This window comes from Umbelopsis ramanniana (assembly GCF_025399195.1).
Source record: "Umbelopsis ramanniana AG unplaced genomic scaffold K450scaffold_6, whole genome shotgun sequence".
NCBI classification, from domain to species: Eukaryota; Fungi; Mucoromycota; class Umbelopsidomycetes; order Umbelopsidales; family Umbelopsidaceae; genus Umbelopsis; species Umbelopsis ramanniana.
Window position 1 is genome coordinate 111,728 of NW_026252092.1, and position 19,369 is coordinate 131,096.

General features: G+C 44.6%; 8 protein-coding genes across 8 annotated transcripts; 1 reads left to right on the forward strand and 7 right to left on the reverse strand.

The window, feature by feature from the left end:
- Positions 1–87: 87 nt before the first annotated feature.
- K450DRAFT_224107 (uncharacterized protein) lies at positions 88–1,542 on the reverse strand. Its single transcript, XM_051586164.1, has 4 exons — positions 1,256–1,542; positions 827–1,166; positions 419–757; positions 88–339 (listed from the first exon to the last, which is right to left on the reverse strand). Exons 1-4 carry the CDS (start codon positions 1,492–1,494, stop codon positions 256–258), a joined length of 1,002 nt encoding a protein of 333 aa, XP_051448083.1. The 5' UTR covers positions 1,495–1,542; the 3' UTR covers positions 88–255.
- Positions 1,543–2,101: 559 nt separating this feature from the next.
- K450DRAFT_196282 (uncharacterized protein) lies at positions 2,102–3,549 on the reverse strand (the record flags this gene model as incomplete). The annotated part of the gene is made up of 3 exons (XM_051584520.1): positions 2,102–3,229; positions 3,302–3,414; positions 3,501–3,549. The coding sequence occupies 3 exons, from the start codon at positions 3,547–3,549 to the stop codon at positions 2,102–2,104; spliced, it is 1,290 nt and encodes a 429-aa protein (XP_051448084.1).
- A 1,398-nt stretch (positions 3,550–4,947) lies between these two features.
- Positions 4,948–6,985, reverse strand: K450DRAFT_293646 (uncharacterized protein). The gene is made up of 5 exons (XM_051593595.1): positions 6,905–6,985; positions 6,747–6,805; positions 6,132–6,641; positions 5,858–6,051; positions 4,948–5,777 (listed from the first exon to the last, which is right to left on the reverse strand). The coding sequence occupies exons 1-5, from the start codon at positions 6,958–6,960 to the stop codon at positions 5,049–5,051; spliced, it is 1,548 nt and encodes a 515-aa protein (XP_051448085.1). The 5' UTR covers positions 6,961–6,985; the 3' UTR covers positions 4,948–5,048.
- A 396-nt stretch (positions 6,986–7,381) lies between these two features.
- On the reverse strand, positions 7,382–10,508 carry K450DRAFT_224119 (uncharacterized protein). The gene is made up of 7 exons (XM_051586165.1): positions 10,234–10,508; positions 10,059–10,168; positions 9,870–9,985; positions 9,745–9,801; positions 8,415–9,643; positions 8,289–8,346; positions 7,382–8,220 (listed from the first exon to the last, which is right to left on the reverse strand). Exons 1-7 carry the CDS (start codon positions 10,254–10,256, stop codon positions 7,504–7,506), a joined length of 2,310 nt encoding a protein of 769 aa, XP_051448086.1. The 5' UTR covers positions 10,257–10,508; the 3' UTR covers positions 7,382–7,503.
- K450DRAFT_224135 (uncharacterized protein) lies at positions 10,492–12,661 on the reverse strand. Its single transcript, XM_051586166.1, has 5 exons — positions 12,193–12,661; positions 11,625–12,127; positions 11,438–11,582; positions 11,191–11,315; positions 10,492–10,960 (listed from the first exon to the last, which is right to left on the reverse strand). Exons 1-5 carry the CDS (start codon positions 12,374–12,376, stop codon positions 10,727–10,729), a joined length of 1,191 nt encoding a protein of 396 aa, XP_051448087.1. The 5' UTR covers positions 12,377–12,661; the 3' UTR covers positions 10,492–10,726.
- A 987-nt stretch (positions 12,662–13,648) lies between these two features.
- K450DRAFT_224140 (uncharacterized protein) lies at positions 13,649–14,690 on the forward strand. The gene has a single exon (XM_051586167.1). It carries the CDS (start codon positions 13,976–13,978, stop codon positions 14,441–14,443), a length of 468 nt encoding a protein of 155 aa, XP_051448088.1. The 5' UTR covers positions 13,649–13,975; the 3' UTR covers positions 14,444–14,690.
- Positions 14,572–16,048, reverse strand: K450DRAFT_224143 (uncharacterized protein). Its single transcript, XM_051586168.1, has 6 exons — positions 15,963–16,048; positions 15,809–15,894; positions 15,565–15,732; positions 15,297–15,490; positions 14,996–15,234; positions 14,572–14,915 (listed from the first exon to the last, which is right to left on the reverse strand). The coding sequence occupies exons 1-6, from the start codon at positions 16,023–16,025 to the stop codon at positions 14,700–14,702; spliced, it is 966 nt and encodes a 321-aa protein (XP_051448089.1). The 5' UTR covers positions 16,026–16,048; the 3' UTR covers positions 14,572–14,699.
- A 532-nt stretch (positions 16,049–16,580) lies between these two features.
- On the reverse strand, positions 16,581–18,857 carry K450DRAFT_224147 (uncharacterized protein). The gene is made up of 3 exons (XM_051586169.1): positions 17,834–18,857; positions 17,133–17,759; positions 16,581–17,063 (listed from the first exon to the last, which is right to left on the reverse strand). The coding sequence occupies exons 1-3, from the start codon at positions 18,565–18,567 to the stop codon at positions 16,922–16,924; spliced, it is 1,503 nt and encodes a 500-aa protein (XP_051448090.1). The 5' UTR covers positions 18,568–18,857; the 3' UTR covers positions 16,581–16,921.
- Between the last annotated feature and the right edge of the window lie 512 nt (positions 18,858–19,369).

The window sequence follows — 19,369 nt, forward strand, 5'->3', positions numbered from 1 at the left end:
ACCCCAAACAATGATGGCCATAGAAATGTGGGCGACATGACACTGTCCTATCGCCCATAGTCTGGAAGTACCACCTAATGCGGCAAAATGGCTTTTTCTACTTCTTTTTTATTATTATTCAATGTTCTGATATTAATTGTACATGTCACTAGTTCACTAGTCCAAATATCCCTACTCGCTACCTTTTATGCAAGCACAACCCATGGAAAAGAATCCTCCAACAGCGAATATAAAAATGCCTGTTGCTGGTATCCTTTAATTTTGAGCGACTAGAACAGCTCGGTAACGAGCCTTGTTTTGAGCAACAACAGCAACAGCTTCTGTAGTGCCTTCAGCAGTCTATTGCGATTATAATGTAAGAAACATAGCCATCTGATTATCATTCAAAACCTTTCACTTTTCTTTCTTTTTCACTTACCAAGGGGTATTCTTCAATTTTGGGACGAATGTTATGTCTTGCAGCAAACTCGAGCATTTTGGCGTTTTGATGACGACTGGCTACCAGTGAACCAACCACTCTCAACTGGTGAACAATCATAGGGCCGCCTTGGAAAGACAACGGCTTCTCTGGGACTCCAACATTGATCAGAGTACCATTGGGCTTTAGCAGCGTAAGGTATTGGTCCCATGGTAAGTCGCCGCTTACAGTGTTTAGGATGAAATCTAGCTTATTGAGCGAGGCGGTCTTCTCTGGTGAAAATTCCTTGCTGTTCCAAAATTCATATGCCCCGAAAGATTTGGCCTCATCGGTCTTGGCCTAAGATAAAGAAACACCTTTAGTTGGTATGCAGATCAATCCGACATTCTCAGTGCTTCAACAACTTACTGAGTTGGTAGAAATAGCCACAACATGGCATCCCCATGCACGAGCAAATTGGAGACCCAAATGGCCTAAACCTCCGATACCAACGATACCGATACGATCGGTCGGCTTGACGTCGTAATTTGTTATCGCAGTGAAAACGGTTGCACCAGCGCACATTAGAGGGCCAGCATATTTTGGCTCTATTCCCTCCGGGATTTTGTAGCAGAATCTGGAATCGAACACGGTGTCGTGTGCAAATCCACCAAAGCCAGTCGGAAAGATAACTCGAGAAGGACACAGAATCTCGTTACCAGAGTTGCATTGTTCGCAATTAAAACATGCACCCTTGAGGTAGCCAAACCTGAAAAACAAACAAAGCCAGTCAGCAAAGATATACAGCGCCATATCTACACGGCTGCTGCCCTCCGTTAAGAATAGAGTCCATCTTACCCGACGATGTCACCAGGCTTGAAGTTGACCACCATTGAACCTAACTCTACAATTTCACCAATAGTCTCGTGTCCAGCAACGACATCCTTGTTGCCCAGCGCATACAAATCAGTGTGACAGACACCACAAGCACGGATTTTGACGTAAACTTCAAAAGGTTTAAGATCCGGGACCTCGAACGTCTTCTCGGTAAACGTCGAAGACGTTACAGTGGCAATGGTTTGAAGCTTCTTGACCATATCGGAAGTGGATAAAAGGAAAAGAGTACACGTTTTATCTCATAGGATAGGAAACGGGCTTTTATTAATGCAAAATTTTGTCGCCGATCCAGTTTAGTGGTGCTGACGGATTTTCATATTTCGCAGTATACCTTTTACGACAGTAGGCACTTTCCCGATACAATCAGCTATCCGCAATGGGATTTTCCATCATTATGTCATCCGAACGGCAACCTTTGCTGACTGAACAGCTTCAATAATCTTTCGCAATCATGGAGTGAAACCTAGCAAAGGATGTCGCTGAAACCAGAGACTCAACCCATCTTGTGCGGCGCAGGTGTTAACGGGAGTACCGTCAATATCCATCATTTGCATTATCAGCCATAAGATCTAAAAGCTTTCTATTCTTCACAGAGTAGACCAGAGTTATTACATGTTGAATGCGGTTTATTTATTTTTTAAATGAAAACATGTTGAGATGCTATATTACAATTGGATTTTGTTACTTCATTTTTTTTTTTGTGCAACTTCTTTTAAAGACGAGCTGACCACCCAATCTAGAGGTGATCAACAAACCAATAAAGAGATTCCAGGCATTCTTTTATAGGGATATGGTACAATCCACCGCTTAGTAACGGTAGTGGTCGGGCTTGAAGGGACCTTCTTGGGGAATGCTGAGGTAGTCAGATTGGACATCGGAAAGCTTGGAGAGCTTAACACCGAGCTTGCCAAGATGGGCAGCAGCGACTTCCTCATCGAGCTTCTTGGGCAAGACGTGGACACCGACGGTCCAGGCCTCGGGGTTGGTCCACAAAGCGAGCTGAGCAAGAACTTGGTTGGAGAAGGAGTTGGACATGACGAAAGAAGGATGGCCAGTAGCGCATCCAAGGTTGACAAGACGACCCTCAGCAAGGAGAATGATGTGGTTACCGTTCTTCATGGTGAAACGATCAACTTGGGGCTTGATGTTCTCAACGGAAGCGGCGTTGGCCTTGAGCCAAGCGACATCGATTTCAATATCGAAGTGACCAATGTTGCAGACAATAGCATCATCCTTCATGGCCTCGAAGTGTTGACCAACGATGATATCACGGCAGCCAGTGGTGGTAACGAAAATGTTAGCCTCCTTGACAGCATCCTCCATGGTGGTGACTTCGAAACCTTCCATAGCAGCTTGAAGAGCGTTGATGGGATCGATTTCGGTGACGATGACACGGGAACCGAAGGATCGGAGAGCAGCAGCGCAACCCTTACCGACATCACCGTAACCGGCAACAACGGAGACCTTACCAGCAATCATAACATCGGTGGCACGCTTGATACCATCGAGAAGGGATTCACGGCAACCGTACAAGTTATCGAACTTGGACTTGGTGACGGAGTCGTTGACGTTGATGGAAGGAAGCTTCAAGGTACCGTTCTTCATCATCTTGTAAAGGTTGTGGACACCAGTGGTGGTCTCCTCGGAGAGACCCTTGATACCAGCGAGCAATTGGGGGTACTTCTCGTGGACAATGTTGGTAAGATCACCACCATCATCGAGAATCATGTTAAGGGGTTGTCCATCAGGGAAGTACAAAGTTTGCTCGATACACCAGACGAATTCCTCATCAGTCTCACCCTTCCAGGCGTAGACAGGGACACCAGTGGCAGCGATGGCAGCAGCGGCGTGATCCTGGGTGGAGAAGATGTTGCAGGAAGACCAGGTAACATCAGCACCGAGAGCAGTAAGGGTCTCGATGAGGACAGCGGTTTGCTAAACGGTGAAAACGCGCCAGTCAGTTTCCCTTCTTATAATAACCATGATTGACCTACAAAAAACACTTACGATGGTCATGTGCAAGCAACCGGCAATGCGGGCACCCTTGAGAGGCTGGGAAGGACCATACTTCTCACGCAAGTACATAAGACCGGGCATTTCGAGCTCGGCAATGTTCAATTCTAAAAACAAGTAGATGACAGGTTGGATCAGCACGGAGAAACGCGGTGCACATAGATCGTTCTAGTTGATCAATAAGATTACTTACCCTTGCGACCGAAGGCGGCGAGTGAGATGTCAGCAACTTTGTAGGACATGATGTAGTTTTGGTTTGAGACAGGGAGTTGCTCAAATTTTTTTGTATTTACGTTTTTATAGCTTTAGCTATTAGTTCCTGTTGCTCTACGTTATGATTGGCCGATGCTGGATGGGGTATAGCTGGGCTCCAAAAAAATTTTCAAAAAAAAAAAAAAAAGTTTGGTGCGTGTCTTTTGAGGATGGCGGGCTAGCAAGTGAACCAGGACCCGGGATCTCAGGCGGGTCAAACTAGTGATACTGGCAGGCAAATGACGGTAAACATGTAGAAATGAAGGTAAGGTCTATCATAACAATTTAGTACACCATATTGTCCAAGTGGATACGAAGGCTCATGTGCGCGGAGAGAAGGACAGCCATTGGAGCTGCTGGATCTTGATGCCTAAACAGGTGCACGTGTCAGTGTTACAGTCAAGATAACGCTCACCCCAACTGCTTGGGAAATTTGAACTCAATATTTAGAGGGTAATAGCATAGCCCACCACAGAGCCTCCAACAGCTATAGCAGATGAATAGCGGTTTGTTCCATAGCTATAACGATCTGACCATCGATAAATTAACTGTCTAACTGAGAGACTGATGAATATCAATGGAGATGCAATCACTCTTTGACATAAACATTGGTAACGATATCGCAGCCTTCATCTTTGATCCCGTTGTCAAAATCTTGTTGTACATATCATATGACTGTGAGACCATGCTGTGTTAAAATATAATGATGTAGCTCAAGCGTATAATTAATGAAACTCGAAGAGCAGCCAATATTCAACATTAGATCAACAACAATAGCGTACCCAACAGTTATAAGAGAATGACGCGAATGTACAGCTATTCATTGTTGTCATAAGTGTGCAACAGAAGAGCATGCACATATTCATATATGCAATTGTATAGCCGGAACGTACACGGTACAACTCCATAATGCAGACGCTGAGAAAGGGCTAGGCATGTACAAGCTCGGGTGGTTGATGTCCGCTTAGTGCCGTATGCTGACCTGAAAATAAGTTACTATTGTGTTGGGATGGCACAGTTGTACACGTGTGGAGAAAGTGCTGGTCCATAGAAATTGCGGTACCATAAATTCATTTTTACTAATATTGCCCAGAGAGACAGCGGAGACATCACTCGCAAGGCCATGAAAGAGCAGCCGATGTTAGTATTTTATATCAGTTCGTTTTCGGTTTATTACAATCAAGCAAGTGCAATTGCCCTGTAGCTTTGGTTGCTTCTGTACTGTTGTGTGAAATTAAATGTAGGCCTGACAGCGGAAGCCCGCATTACCCTGTGCTTTACGTCGCTAATCATTGTTCTTTGATCACGAACCAACAGTATTAATCAAATCTTAAGCATAGCAATACAGGAAACATATATAGGTTACAGTCTTACTCAATCGAATAAATCTTGCTTCCAAAATGAACAATATTCTCTTTTTTTTATTTTTTTTTATTGATTAATTTCTTCATAGGGCAGTTCACTATGTCTTTAGCGAAAGAATAGACGTCTACAGCTTTGGTGCATTGAAGAATTCATTTACTTTCTTAGATTGACGTACACCAAGATCTATCATGATCTCCTCACTACCTCCAGGAATAGCATAGGCACGGACCTCACGATACAGACGTTCAATCTTTTCGCCTTGGCCACCGCGAGTGTATGCCAAACCACCGAAAATTTGAGCAGCTTCGCGAGCGCAATACTCAAAAGTTTGAGTGGACTGCGCTTTGAGGAGAGCAATGGGACCTCCCAATCGGATAGCTTGTTCCTCTTCAGGCATCTGTTGTGCTTGGAAAGCCATGGCTTCCATCCAAGCATGGGTTGCCTCGACTTGACGGATCATGTGACCCAACTTGTTACGAATGACGGGATGATCGATCAGTTTCTTTCCAAAGGTACGACGCTTGTCAGCATAGATCATGCATTCTTCAATGCATACGCGCGCGAAACGGTTGGCTTGGATGACAATTCCCATTCGTTCATGGTTAAAGTTTTGCATAATGTACTTGAACCCACGGTTCTCTTTTCCAATGAGATTTTCTTTGGGTACCTTGACGTCTTCGAAGGTGATATACGCTGTACCCGATGGCCATACACCAGAGCACTTCATCTGACGAGTGCTTACACCTGGCATAGAGCGCTCAATAAGCAACAAGGAAATTCCGTTGAAACCTGGCTCACCAGTGCGAACAGCGACGGTGAAGAAATCTGCATAAACGCCATTTGTAATCCATTTCTGTGTTGGAGATAGATAGGTGTCAAATTCGTGCTATAATTTTCAGACTAGATAAAAAATACATAAAAAGGTTTCAGTACCTTCTCACCATTGACAATATAATGGTCACCTTCGTCGCGGGCTTCACACTTTAGACCAGCAACATCCGATCCAGCGGTGGGTTCAGTAATAGCCAAACAGATAACCTTGTCACCACCGAGGCAAGCGGGAACAACCTTCTTCTTGAGATAGTCGCTACCGTGTTGAATCACTGGCGGCAATCCAATACCGAGGCCTTTTTTTTTTTTTCAATTGTGTCAGTCATGGTACACGGCATCGCAAAACGAATTTATGCAGATTAGATGTAAGACTTACCTCCACAAATAGACCAAACAACACCACCTGAGCCGCATCGAGAAAGCTCATCCATAGTAACAATACCATGGAAAGGGTCAAAGTCTTCAACCTTGACACCGCCGGGTAAGTCGTAAGGGCACAGGTCTTTAGGAATATTCTGGATCACAGCAGCAAGAATACCAGCTTCTGCAGCCTTCTTGAACATCGCTCTAGGCAATTGCTTAGCTTCATCCCACTCATGGCAGTAAGGAGTAAGCTCCTTGTCAACGAAGGAACGGACAGCATTTCGTAGGGCACGATGGGAATCGTTATAGTATGGGCTAGCGAGTGTGTGCCACATGGGGTCACCAAATGCGACAGGCGATACTGACCATTCCTCTCCATCTTGATCATTATCAGCATCAGCTGAACCAATGGTGCCGATTTGTAGACCAGGGCCATATTGATCAAGAACTCCTTTGTTGTGGAAGGCATCGAATTGCTTTGTGGCATCGGTACCAGAGGCTTTGAGCAGTACCTTCTTACCACCTATGGTAAAAGCGTAATTATTAAGTTGTTATCTTCCTGAATTGGATGAACACAAAAATGCATCGTAAAAGAATAGTTTGACGAAAGAAAAGAATTAATGCCTACCTGGATGTTCTTTTAAAAATTTGGTTACATCATATACTTTGTCATGAACGATAATCCAGCTAAAGTTGAGGTAAACCCATGAAATTTATGTTAACGGACATTGGCCATAGTAAATAACGCCGACTTGTACGATTTGACGCCATTCTTTAGCAACCTACCAATCGCTCTCGCTATTATGCTCAGCTACTTGCTCAACAGTGAACTTTTTGGACATTTGGAGTGGGGATATAGAAGAAGAGCAAGGGTAAAGAGGGATAAATTGAAATTTGCCGTAGTTTAATGCATACTTTGTGTGACGGCTTCTCCACACTTTGCACCACTGAAAAAATCACCAGACTGACATGTGAAGACGTTGATATAGCGATATGCCAAATAATGAGTTGGAAAGATAACAAAATAGTGAACAAGTAAGTATATTATAATTGATGCCTTATAGTCCATGGGGCTCTATCATTAATAATATATGGTCAAGTGGAATAGGATCATATTGTCGGTCTCGCACTTGTTGGCCGTGAGCATAGCGCCTGCTGTCATTCATTACACAAAGGTATCCATGTCATGTGAAGTTGGAGCAAATAGACCAAACCATACTATACATTCTAGCTAAGAAAAGGAGATGGCTCGCGGTAGGTATGATGCAGAGCACAAAGATAGGCGTAAGCTCATAGCAACAAGAAAAATATCTTAAAATACTATTGTACAGCAAGAGCGAGAAACTCCATGTCGGTTGAGACAGTAACGAGACTAAGAGAAAATCTTAGATGAGACCACTATAGCCTTGGTCTTGACTACGGTACTGGCGGCTAGGGTCGTGCATGACGGTGCGTGCAGCGAGAGAAGCCTGGAGAGCAGCTTCCTCCTCCAATGTAGGGTTCGGACCTAGTTGCTGCGCAACATCACGTTTGAAGCGTTCGCTAGTTGATAATGACGGCTGCTCATTGAGGGGGGAATTGTGATTGTTGGCCACGAAGTTAGAGAATCGCTCAAACACGGAGGGTCCGTTGGCTTGCTTGGAGGGCCCGGTGGTGGTACGAGGAGTCTGCACATCCTTCTTGACAGCGGGGAATGAGCTTGCGGGGTAGTCCGCTTCATTTAAGCTGTTTGCACTGCGTCTGCCAATCAAGCTGAACCGACTGCCTAAATTTCGTACCATTCCATTGGCTCGGCTAGTCATGTCCGGTGGAGCACTCTCTGTAGTTGCTACAGAGAGCATGCTGCCGCGTTTTCCAGCGTTACCCACCCAAGAGTTACGAAACATATCGTCCAGCGAGTTTCGCGTCCTGTCCCAACTTGCGCGCGAAGATTCGCTATTAAAGAGGTGTTTTAGTCGATTGACCGAGTCTACCGATGTAATGGAAGCTCGGTCATCCGCATCTCTTGCCATGAAACCTCCGTTTTCTTCCAATTTCATTCTCTTTTCTCGAATGGCGTATGCTTTGTTCAATACCACTTGCAGATCACTAATTGGGTAATTCTGTTTTAAGCAAGTGGTTAGTCATAGTAGATGGCAACAATATTGAACAAACATGTATCTCAACGAACCTGTAACAGCCTGATGTTTTCCGCAAAATCTCCTACCAGAAGCTCGTCCGTAACACATCTGTAGCAGCGGTATAAATATCACTTGGACGGCAGAAATGGGCAAAGACATATTGTTCAATCACTTACAGAACCATGGCAACGGAAAAGTCCAACAGAAATTGAAACCGATCTATGCCTTGCGATGCCGTAGCACTGGACGATGTATGCATGCAACGATCAGCTAACAGCGAGTCCCATATTCGTATGACATCCGGCAAATCCCATTCTTGGGTATACAAAACAGTGATCCATCGGAATGCATAGAACTGTTCTTTTATCTCCTTGTCAACGGTGAGATTACGCCATAGCTTAGGGTTCAACCGTTTTAGCTGATCACTCATTCTTGTCATAGTAGCATTGATGCCGGTGTTGGCATCATGGTCTAAAGTTCGGGTAAAGTGATCTCGTACATCACTCATAAGCAGACTGAACACGAAGAAGGAATCCGCTTCAGCATGGGCTTGCGCTTCAACATCATCTGAATCTTGAGCAAAGACATAGTAGATAGGTCCCAATAGCTCATTCATGCCTTGGACGTAGCCTACACCAGGATTCAATTTGACGTAAATAAACAACAGGCGTTCGATAGCTTCCCAGTGCAAATCTTGGATCTTGTAGTTATCGACCTTCAAATGTTCCTCGGAACCATCCTCAATCGGCGATGAACCTCCCTTCTTGGCTTTCGCTTTTTTCATGTCCTGATGCTCTCTAGCTCCAAAATCCTTGTTCAAATGAGCGATGCGCTTAAACAAACTGCGTCGATTAAGAATGTGTGGATAAATCTCATATTTGGTATAATCAATTTCTTTTTGATGATTTTGCTGATGATCTAGCCGACGATTTATATCTTGTTGTGGATTTGGTGAACCTTTAAGCGCATGAGAAAATCGACGCACCATATTCAAAGGGGAGGAGATTTTGGTGAGAGGATCGCTGGAATCGACTCCAGTACCCATAGACTTGACAGAACTCTTTGAATTGGACCGTGACCGATTTCCCTTTGTTGACTTGGTCGATTTGCGTGATGCAGTCGAAGATGAACGTGGTCGACGACCCAATCCAAAGGGAAATAGGCGACCAGACTTGTCAATTTGGTCATCGCCACCTTCCATTTCCTTTTTTGCTTCTGCAGCTTCATCATTGTCGTCTTCTTCTTCTATGGGAGGAGACAATGGATTGAGGGGACTCTTGGGTACAGGAAGCTGAAAGAATGCAAAGTCGGGTAACGTTCGTCGGACATCTTTATCAATTTGTTCCAATGCAGCATTGTCTTGAAAATACACTGCCCATTTAGAGTCAGGTTTAGAATTAAGAGGCTAGAACCAATAGAAAGGTAAGAATGAGCCCAAGTACATAGGGGGGGGGAGAAAGGCGGCCCGCGCGTGTGGAATATCACTTTAGCACGAGTCATACTCACATGGTCAGCGCTTGGAGGTTCATCACCAGGAACATTGAGCAGCTCAGATACCCAATTCTATAAAACATCAATGGGAGTGAGCCAAATAAGCGTACCAAAGACCGTTAATAAGACGAGAAAATTACATAGTAGCTCCTTCGTTGTTCTGACAGCACTTGTTTCCACTTCCTCTTATCGGCTGGTAAATACCCTAATAACACCCTCCACGCCTTTGAGCGAATGCCAGCTTCGTCTGGAATGCCTAATTTCCATAAAACAAATGGGATAAATCGACTGCCTTGAATGATGATCAGCTACATAGGGTCCCTGCTTACCTTGAAAACATGCCTCCCGAAAGTAAGCCATGTCAATCACCGCTTCTTCAGGCGGTAGCAACTCGCTCTCTATAGGATCATACTCAAGAGCCTTTTTAAAGTATTCAACCCTGAGAATGATGATAATCAGTAACCTAAAACTATTTCACTGAACATTGAAAGACGGATCGCTTACCTTTCTCTATAAGTTAACTCCATGAAGCGTTAATCTTGAGAGCAAGAGGACTGAGCTTGGAGTTTGGGACTGCCCTAAATTTCCCAATGAAATGCGCTTGTTACTTTTCCCGACACCTTATGCAAATTGACCCAATTTTTTTTTTTAGACGCAGTAGCATTTTAGCTACGATTTTGCCGATCTTCGGTAGATAAGCGAGGTAAAAAAAGATTTGCTAGAAGAGTCTCAGACGACGAAAGGGTTGACGTACGAAACAGTCTATAACAAAAGATGGCAAGATGTCCTAGACATCTCCGATAAACAACATACTGCCTCTCTCTCTTTCACCTAAGGTAACGGCCCGCAGGCTTTAAAGGCGTAGTTCATTTGCAGTGACTCGAGTTCGCCCAACCAAAGTACGCCATGCTGAATAATCCTCTACCCATACACCACAGTCTGAAAGAAGTTGTTTCATACATTTAATGTTTCTTTATCTACAGTTGTCATTGCTCATTCAAAGATGACGCCAACAAGGACCAACATATGACATGCGCGAGTGTTTGGGCTTTTGCAGTGCGAAAAAGTGTTTACATATCGTGAGCCTTGCGGAAGTTCTCACCAGCGTAGATGGCAGAGTCACCCAACTCCTCTTCAATTCTAAGAAGTTGGTTGTACTTGGCAAGACGTTCAGAGCGGCAAGGAGCACCAGTCTTGATTTGACCAGTTCTGAGACCAACGACGATATCGGCTATGAGGCAATGAATCGCGTTAGTTTGAGTCGATGGAGTGTTTATTTGGAGCTGATATGAAAAAAGTTGACTTACCAATGGTGGTATCCTCAGTCTCACCAGATCTGTGGGAAACCATGACACCCCAACCAGCATCCTGGGAGTCCTTAGCAGCCTGGATAGACTCAGTAAGGGTACCGATTTGGTTGACCTTGAGAAGAAGGGCATTGCAGGCGCTCTTCTCGATGGCAGTAGCAATACGCTTGGGGTTAGTGACAGTCAAGTCATCACCAACAAGCTGGAACTCAGAGGTAGTGCGGAGGTGGGTCCAGTTGTCCCAGTCATCTTGGTCGAAAGCATCCTCAATGGAAACGACTGGAAAAGAAAAAAAAATTTGCAAGTCAGAACAATGAATGGCCACAATCTAAACGTTAGATCTCCGCATAACTGAAATGCAAAATGATCTGGTCACACCGATAAGAGATAACGATACTTACTAGGGTACTTGTCGGCAAAGGACTTGTAGACATCGGCGAGTTGTTCACCGGTGAGGTAGGCAGCGGGGTCAGAGTTGGGGTTCTTGAAGTCCAAATCGTACTTGCCATCCTTGTAGAATTCGGAGGCAGCGACATCCATAGCGATCTTAACCTTGCCAGTGTAGCCAGCAGCTTCAATGGCAGCAACGAGAAGATCAAGACCTTCCTTGGCTTCTTGGATGTTAGGAGCGAAACCACCCTCATCACCAACGTTGGTAGCATCCAAACCGTACTTCTTCTTGATGACGCTCTTCAAGGCGTGGTAGGTCTCGGAACCAATCTTCATGGCCTCAGTGAAGGAGGAGGCTCCAGTGGGAAGGATCATGAATTCTTGGAAAGCGAGCTTGTTACCAGCATGGGAACCACCGTTGATAACGTTGAAAGCGGGAACGGGGAGAACGAAAGGACGCTTGGAGTTAGAAAGATCGGCGATGTGAGCATAGAGAGGAATGCCCTTGTCACCAGCACCAGCCTTAGCAACAGCAAGAGAGACACCAAGAATGGCGTTAGCACCAAGCTTGTTCTTGTTCTCAGTACCGTCAAGCTTGAGAAGGAACTCATCAATAGCCTTTTGGTCGGTGACGGCGATCTTGGACTCAATAAGAGCGGGGGCAATGGCCTTGTTGACGTTCTCAACAGCCTTGAGAACACCTATAGCCGGATTGACTCAGTAAAAAGTTTTCATGCATACCTTTGCTATTCCATCTCCTACTTACCCTTGCCAAGATAGTCTCCCTTAACACCGTCACGGAGTTCAAGAGCCTCGTGGATACCAGTAGAAGCACCGGAGGGGACATCGGCGCGGAAGACACCCTTGGAGGTGGTGACCTCAACTTCGACGGTGGGGTTACCACGAGAATCGAAGATCTGGCGAGCGTGAACCTTGGTGACAGTAGACATATTTAAGTAAGAAAAATGTTTCTGAAGAGAAATGAAAACAGCGGTTGGATTAAGACTAGGGATTTTTATATTTTTTTTTTCATGCCCATCATCGCACACATCACTCAGACCGTCGCGTCACCAAACCCCGAGGACCGACACCAAAAACTATGTGACTGCTAGCCTGCCCAATATGGCATGTTGACCGCGGCCAAGGGCAAGGCGCCTCCCCAACCATGCAATGCATTTCAGTACCGCGCTCTTTGCACTGTTCTTTCACTTGAGTTGAAGCTTTTTTTCTGCAAAACCAATGGGAGGATATATATCTTATATTGAAAATGGCAAGATATCACCTTCGGATGATTTTGGTATATCCCAAAACCAACACCTGTTGATCTGAAAAGCAGTCCCAGTGACCCCAAGAATCTGTTACTGTTGCCAGGGTGACTCACTGACAATCGCCTAGCTTACTGCACTCCTTATTCGATCGCATAGATTTCGCTTGCCAGCGAATCTTCATATACAGATCACAGTAAGTAGTCTACTGTGGAAAACAAGACAACAATGGGAATACTTCGGATGGACACCCGGTTTCTCACGATATAATTACGGGAGAGAGGTAGGAATTCCCAATAATCTCATGTCAACGCTAATACTAGCATCGAAGCCTTCCAATGGCCATGTGTGGGGGTCTCCTTTGTCTCTTTGTATTGAGAACTTATCGCGCAAAGATACAGTTTGGATATAATTTTTTTTAGGACACCTACTTATCTGTCGGCATCAGCAATCAGTGACTTCGATCTTGTGTTAGCATTTTGAGAGTATCATGATGCGATATAATCAGTTTGACAGCTGTTAGGAATATTAATATGACAAAAAACGATGAACGTGTGGTTATTTACTTTCAACGCAATGGATTGAGCATCTCTTCCTTGGGCGCAGTGGGCTTGTTTCAAACGTATTCGATGTTTTGGGCATGCTTAATCCCTTATGTCAACCAGTTGCCCTGATACCTGGCGCTGTTTTAATACCGTTTCTGTTCTGCGCCGTCGTGGCTCTAAAACAGTAGCATGGTGGTGCCTACCGATAACGAGCCAACAAAAAAGTAGTATGGGAAAAGGTGTCTGTATTTCGTATGCCAGGAGATAAAGCTGATTGAACACCGTCAATATTTCAATAATGACTCAGCGAAGCCAATCTGCGCCACGACCCTGACGTGTACCTCAATGAACAGCAACAGAGTGCAGTTTGCACTGGCTTTAAGTTTTTTATAATTTTTATATTTTTTAATTTGGCATTTGAATTGCATTTGGCCGGGTGGGAGGGACATCTGTGGGGTAAACAATGTGGCACCTTTATTTTCCCTTGCACTTTCGTCAGGGGGAAGTGTGATTCAACTTTTCAGCAGACCTTTTGCTGTATTACCCACGGTTGTAGTCGATCAACCCCACCGGCAAGGAAAGGATCCCCGCGAACTTTGCCTTAAACTGTAGTGGTCAGCGATTGATCGTCGTCGTTCCCGACTTCTCCTCAACGTATATAACAGGGTGCATCGGCGGCCCCGCGTCTGAAGGGTAGCCGCCTAACTAAGACTCTTTTCAACCGTTCTAGAGGCTATCCATGATAAAAAACCCATCACCCAGACCCTGGCTCAATCGATGGTTAGGTGATCTTGCTATGCCTCGAATTCCTCAACAACGATCCCACGACATACCTAGAAAGCAAACCCAGCAACCGCCGCCAATGGATTCCAAATGCAAGATCCTCGATTCGACCAACAGCAATTTGCCAAGTCAACTTCCTGATGATATCCTCCTCAATATATTTTCATATCTCTCCACGTCCGAGTTGCAGCAGACCACTCAGGTATGTCAAAACTGGTACAGACCGGCTGCTGTGCTATTGAATCGACGACGACGGCATATCCGAAATTTAGCCTCCTGCACCTTGAGCCAGGTTATCCTGGTTGATGGATTACATTCCATTGAACACCTTGAATGCCTTCAATACTTTGAAAAGATGCTATGTACCCGTAACGATGTTTTCGTCACCAAGCCAAAACTCAAGTGGCGATTTTATTGCCTCTAAGATTCTTTGCCTATCGAAATTTTTCTGTCATTTCTAACGTTGCCTTTCGTCACCTCTTCCGAACAAAAATAGCATATCGTATTATTGTTTGTTGGTTATTCTATTCTTTTTTTTTTTATTTGTTCATATCATTATTAGCATGTTTCATGCTAATGTGTCCAGATATGTGAATGCTGGTTTTTGTACAATTGAAAGAAAGACGCTGGGCGGGAATTACAGTTGATATACATTAAACATCCAGATGACAGACCACTAACTAGTCATCATCTTCATTATCACTAGCGGCTGTATTGGCCGATTTTGTAGCCGACGCCATGCTTACGGTTTTGGTTGTGGTTACCGTCTTGCCGTTTTGTTTCGTTTTGATTCCTTTGGTGAGTTTCATCTCCTTCATTCTCTGACTACCAAGCGATCGGTCCCAGTCACTTTTGACCTTCTTGTATAGCAACATGGTGAATCTAGCATCTTCCACCTAAGAGAGTATGTCCCAATTAATTAGTATACATACGTGCCATCAGCTGCTTTCATATCTACATTGAACGTAAGACTTACAGAAGAGTGACTACCGGACTGAATGGAGATGGACAAGACTTCCTTGACCAATAACTTCAAACCTGGAGTTCGACCTTTGGAGTGTTTTCGGAATGGTTTATATCGGCTGGTGTCGCGGATGAGAATTCTGGGATGATCCAGCATGAGCGCCTTCAAATCGTTGTAAACAGCATGCCCAACTAAGATACGATCCTTGATGATTTCCGCCACCTTTTTCTGTGCTTCCTTGAACGAGATGGCTATTGGGGGGGGGTTTGATTAGAGAGTACTCTAATTGTCTAATAGTTCTACAAGTGCTTACCATTCACAAGATGCTTTGGAGTGATACCACTAACAGCCGTACGGAAATCGGTCACTCGTTCCTGGGGCTTCACGAAATCGTCCATAAGAACCGCTCCGTTATAGTTCACTAAACTGACTCTAGCAAGTGCAGACTCTTCGCCATCTGGTCCGACACCAACCATTTCACAATCGATAGCAACGTATTTCCCAAGCCTTAAAGAGCGCAAAAAAAAGATATTAGTGATCCAGGCGAACAATTGGCACAGCTAGTTTCGAAAATCACTTACTTTGCGTCTTTACCCGTCGTGGCATCCATAGTCTTCACAATGTCCTCTTTCACGATTTTTTCTCCACCTCCATACGCACGTTTTAAATCATCTTCATCAATGTCATCGGCAAACCAGAGACTGTCCTTTGCTGGCGGTTTTTTGTCTGTTGTTGCAGCTGATGCCGGACTGACAAAATCGAATACAAGATGAGAAGTTAGGAAATGAAATTAAACACATTGATTGCACCAATATCCGAGCATACCTTGTTTTTGCCTTCTTGTTAGCAGTTGAAGTTTGTGTGGAAGGTTTTCGCTTCTTGCCTGTGACTTGATCTGACTTTTGCAATGTCTATTGAAAGCAAAGAATGAGGACTGGAACTTATGGTACATGGAAATAATACAGGAGAAAAGTCTTACTGTAGCTAACTTCTTCCAATTCGAGGACGGAGCCGTCCGAGATTTTGTTGCAGCAGTGCTCATGTGGCCGACAGGTTGCTTGCAAGTTCAGTTCTGTCGGACAACGACTTTTTTTTTTTTTTCTTATGAGAATTTTCCAAAGTCACAATACCCTCCCTCTGAGAGTAGAGCAATTTTTCCATTACAGACCTTTTGCTACAAAAACCAAAAAAAAAGGCTACAATCCCATAACTGCTACGCATATGCTTCAAGGTTGCTGTCACTATTAAAGAGGTAAACGGGCTTGTATAGAATGGAACCTCTATCTGACGACAGTTCCATCCAACTGGAAGCTGGTTTGCTGTAGTCACGACGACAACACTATAATTTGCTATTGATTTATAGTCATACCAGGTACTCCGGAGTCAGCCTTATTTCAGTTTCCAATGTCCAATTTGCCATAATTTAACAACCTAAACAAGAAATGAGTCTTAGTCATATATACTGGTAGATCCAAACCGGTATGTTGTAACTGAAACTGTAAGTTTTTCGTCGACTGCCACGACCTCCTGGCCGTTTGCTTTCTCATGCACTCGGTCCAAGATGATCTCGGCGCAAACGGGAAAGGCACCGTAGAAGCTAAAAACTAATCTGTGGGGTACACGCAGCCACTATCAGGCTCGGGGAGACGCCAGTAACAGACTGGTTATCATGTAGAGTATCATGAACTGCAGATGCTGCATTACATGATGGCTCTCCGTTGTATTACCATGTACACATATGTTATTTTTATTCTTTTTGCAACAAAAAGAGGGAGGGGGAAAAGTACAGAGAAAGGGAAATAAAAGAGTAAGTTTTTCTACAGTCTAATGGGAAAAGGGTGGTTCAAATGCCACCAACTGAAATTATGCAGTATGCTCTAGCTAAACTCTATGGAACTTTCCTGCGTTGCTGTGTTGGAAAGGAGAAGGGAAAGTTCCTCAAGAATCCGGTGAGTCGCCTACAGACTTCATGGCGCACATCCAAATTCTGGTTTTATACGTCTTGAAGAGATCACGTACAAGATCCCGAAAGTCGATTCTTCGATCAGCAATAAAGAAAAAGGTCAATTTTCGTCGATCCCTAAAATGACAGGAACAAATAAATACATCAATCGATCCATGTTGTGTAATAAGTTGACAAGTAACTTACCATTGATACTCAGCGCTCACAACCTCCATTGGCAGGTTGAGACGAGCAATCTTCGATTGGCAAAGAAACAGTGCCTTTTCTTCATCCTGCTTTTTGACTGCGAGTAGAGATACTTCTTGAGGTTGGGCCAAACGGTAGATGCGTTTTGGATACACTTCGCGAGTTGAGTTAGATTTGGAGCCAACGCTATCAACCGTGTCCTTGGAAACATTTTCGGTCACCACGGTACCAAGATCTTTACCACGGTCAGCTTCCACAATGACAAGATCGCCACATCTTGGATGAAGTCCAGATAAAGCATCGGCTTCCGATACATAGAATGTATCTGAACGAGTACCCTTAAATTCCACAGTGTAGAGCGCTCCCTGTACCTGGTGAAGAGGAATGCCTTTACCCATTTCTTGCTGCATTGTACGGCGGTCATCAAAGTATTCGTTAATGGCAACCATATCGTGCTGACTAGGAGCCATTAAAGAGTTCGGATTGGCAGCAGACGGATAAGGCACACTATGGTCTTCTAAGCCAAGGTCATTGAATGATTGGCGCATGCTGTTAACGTCTTTTGGACCTTTGTTCAAGGTTCCTGCAACGGAATGGCGTCTTTGATTGGCTGCTATTGCGTAGGCACTATGTAAATTACCAGATCAGCTCAATGTTTGACTGCCAAGAAAAAAATGCCACTTTTTCACAAAACACCTTACCTGTCGAGGAAATTCGTTGACTTGTACATATCCAAATTCTCAGAGACAGTAGAAAATCGTCTTAACGGGTCCATAGAACTATTGTCAAGATAAGCAGGTTGTTCTGCAAAATGTGGGTGCATGTCGCTGAATCTTGAGTCACGTTGCACATGTGGCACAGGGCTCCAGATTGTATTTGGTGACGACTTGGGGTAATCCAGAATACCTCCCAGGACAGCACCAGACGACATGGATCGAATAGAACTGTTGTTGTATTCGACTTCTTCTTCCTCGGAAGTCATTGGTAGCGAGTTCTGGTACATTGGTTCCCGCTTGGCGGAATTTGGGACGGCTTGCGAAAAACTACGGTAAGTTCTGAACGGCGGGTCTTTACTGAAGGCCGAATCTTGCAGAACGGGAGCCAAACCCTGCTTAGGGAGACCTTCCGACCAAATGGAAGATGTTTTCGGCTGTTGGGAGCTAGTATTCCAAATATTTTCTACACTAGTACGTCGTTGTTGTTGTTGTGCCAAGTTAGCAAATTTAGGTTCGTACTGGGTGTCAGGAGAAGGCAGATCAAATAGCGATTTTTGCGAGGTGGATAAGAACGAGGACCAATTTTGCTCGCCTACATAGTTGATTGGGGGAACGGCAGCACTGGGTCCCGGAGTGTTGGGCGGACTGATAGAAGAACTTTCTGAAAAGATATCGGTTTTGCCGCCAGCACTGCTAGAGTCGTCGCCATTAGCGGTCATGTTCCAGTTGTTAGAATGGTCAGAAGATCGGCTCAACTGATTTTGAAAAAATAAAGAGAGGATAAGAGTCAGTTCACAAAGTAAACGTAATCTGGCGTCGTCAAAAGGCTGGCTGACAAACCACTGGGTTAGCCATTCGACAACTTACAGTTTGCCAAGCCGAACTGGATTGGTGTTGCTATGCAGAGAGATTGCGTGAGCAACACTATTATTATTTTCTTATCACTGGCACGTTCTCATTAACTGTAAAAGACCTCCTGCTTTTAAGGCACCCCCTTTTTTTTTGGCAAGGTCTCTCCTTCAGAGGTGCGCAAGGTCAAAGCAGAGGCGGAGAATGAGGGGGTACGGAGTGTGGCAAGAAGCGAAATAACTTACTGATGGTTCGAACATCACGGTTGAATAAGAATCAGTGTTATGATATGAAAGATCAAGTTCAAAAGAGCTTCTTTAGAGTTATAAAAAAACGAGAAAAGTAAAACTGGGAAAGAAGGAGGCAAAGTGGCTCCACAATGGAGGTTCTCAAAACGTATTTTCGATATTCAGACCCCGCTTAGCGCTCAGGACACTACTGGATGGTCGTTCAGCCGCGTGACCAGCAAGACATTATTTTTTTGAGCCAGTCAAAAAGCTTTCCATAATTAGACCGGCCTAGAGGACAACAACCGTGGACAGCCCAAAGCATATTGAAATCGACCCACAAGCTTACGCTGCTTCCAGTCAAATCACTGGCCAACTGGGACTTACCCAACGATGCATGGTAGCTTTAACAGCAGCTGCTGATCACTCAGGTGAGCAAGTGCCG

What these genes read in the sequence shown, in the direction of transcription:
- K450DRAFT_224135 (XM_051586166.1), bottom strand. Translation starts at nt 12,376, where the DNA reads ATGTCTACTGTCACCAAGGTTCACGCTCGCCAGATCTTCGATTCTCGT. An exon ending in AGGAAGGTCTTGATCTTCTC is followed by an intron (nt 11,583 to 11,624) that starts GTTGCTGCCATT and finishes GGCAAGGTTAAG; the next exon opens with ATCGCTATGGATGTCGCTGC. An exon ending in CTTTGCCGACAAGTACCCTA is followed by an intron (nt 11,316 to 11,437) that starts GTAAGTATCGTT and finishes TTTCTTTTCCAG; the next exon opens with TCGTTTCCATTGAGGATGCT.
- K450DRAFT_293646 (XM_051593595.1), bottom strand. Translation starts at nt 6,960, where the DNA reads ATGTCCAAAAAGTTCACTGTTGAGCAAGTAGCTGAGCATAATAGCGAG. An exon ending in ATTTTTAAAAGAACATCCAG is followed by an intron (nt 6,642 to 6,746) that starts GTAGGCATTAAT and finishes CTTTTACCATAG; the next exon opens with GTGGTAAGAAGGTACTGCTC. An exon ending in ATATTGTCAATGGTGAGAAG is followed by an intron (nt 5,778 to 5,857) that starts GTACTGAAACCT and finishes TCTCCAACACAG; the next exon opens with AAATGGATTACAAATGGCGT.
- K450DRAFT_224140 (XM_051586167.1), top strand. Translation starts at nt 13,976, where the DNA reads ATGATAAAAAACCCATCACCCAGACCCTGGCTCAATCGATGGTTAGGT.
- K450DRAFT_224147 (XM_051586169.1), bottom strand. Translation starts at nt 18,567, where the DNA reads ATGACCGCTAATGGCGACGACTCTAGCAGTGCTGGCGGCAAAACCGAT. An exon ending in TCAACGAATTTCCTCGACAG is followed by an intron (nt 17,760 to 17,833) that starts GTAAGGTGTTTT and finishes TAATTTACATAG; the next exon opens with TGCCTACGCAATAGCAGCCA. An exon ending in GTGAGCGCTGAGTATCAATG is followed by an intron (nt 17,064 to 17,132) that starts GTAAGTTACTTG and finishes CTGTCATTTTAG; the next exon opens with GGATCGACGAAAATTGACCT.
- K450DRAFT_224107 (XM_051586164.1), bottom strand. Translation starts at nt 1,494, where the DNA reads ATGGTCAAGAAGCTTCAAACCATTGCCACTGTAACGTCTTCGACGTTT. An exon ending in TGGCTATTTCTACCAACTCA is followed by an intron (nt 758 to 826) that starts GTAAGTTGTTGA and finishes TCTTTATCTTAG; the next exon opens with GCCAAGACCGATGAGGCCAA. An exon ending in AAATTGAAGAATACCCCTTG is followed by an intron (nt 340 to 418) that starts GTAAGTGAAAAA and finishes TAATCGCAATAG; the next exon opens with ACTGCTGAAGGCACTACAGA.
- K450DRAFT_224119 (XM_051586165.1), bottom strand. Translation starts at nt 10,256, where the DNA reads ATGGAGTTAACTTATAGAGAAAG. An exon ending in GAGTTAACTTATAGAGAAAG is followed by an intron (nt 10,169 to 10,233) that starts GTAAGCGATCCG and finishes CATCATTCTCAG; the next exon opens with GGTTGAATACTTTAAAAAGG. An exon ending in AACCTCCAAGCGCTGACCAT is followed by an intron (nt 9,644 to 9,744) that starts GTGAGTATGACT and finishes TATTGGTTCTAG; the next exon opens with CCTCTTAATTCTAAACCTGA.
- K450DRAFT_224143 (XM_051586168.1), bottom strand. Translation starts at nt 16,025, where the DNA reads ATGAGCACTGCTGCAACAAAATCTCGGACGGCTCCGTCCTCGAATTGG. An exon ending in ATTGGAAGAAGTTAGCTACA is followed by an intron (nt 15,895 to 15,962) that starts GTAAGACTTTTC and finishes TGCTTTCAATAG; the next exon opens with ACATTGCAAAAGTCAGATCA. An exon ending in ACGACGGGTAAAGACGCAAA is followed by an intron (nt 15,491 to 15,564) that starts GTAAGTGATTTT and finishes GCGCTCTTTAAG; the next exon opens with GCTTGGGAAATACGTTGCTA.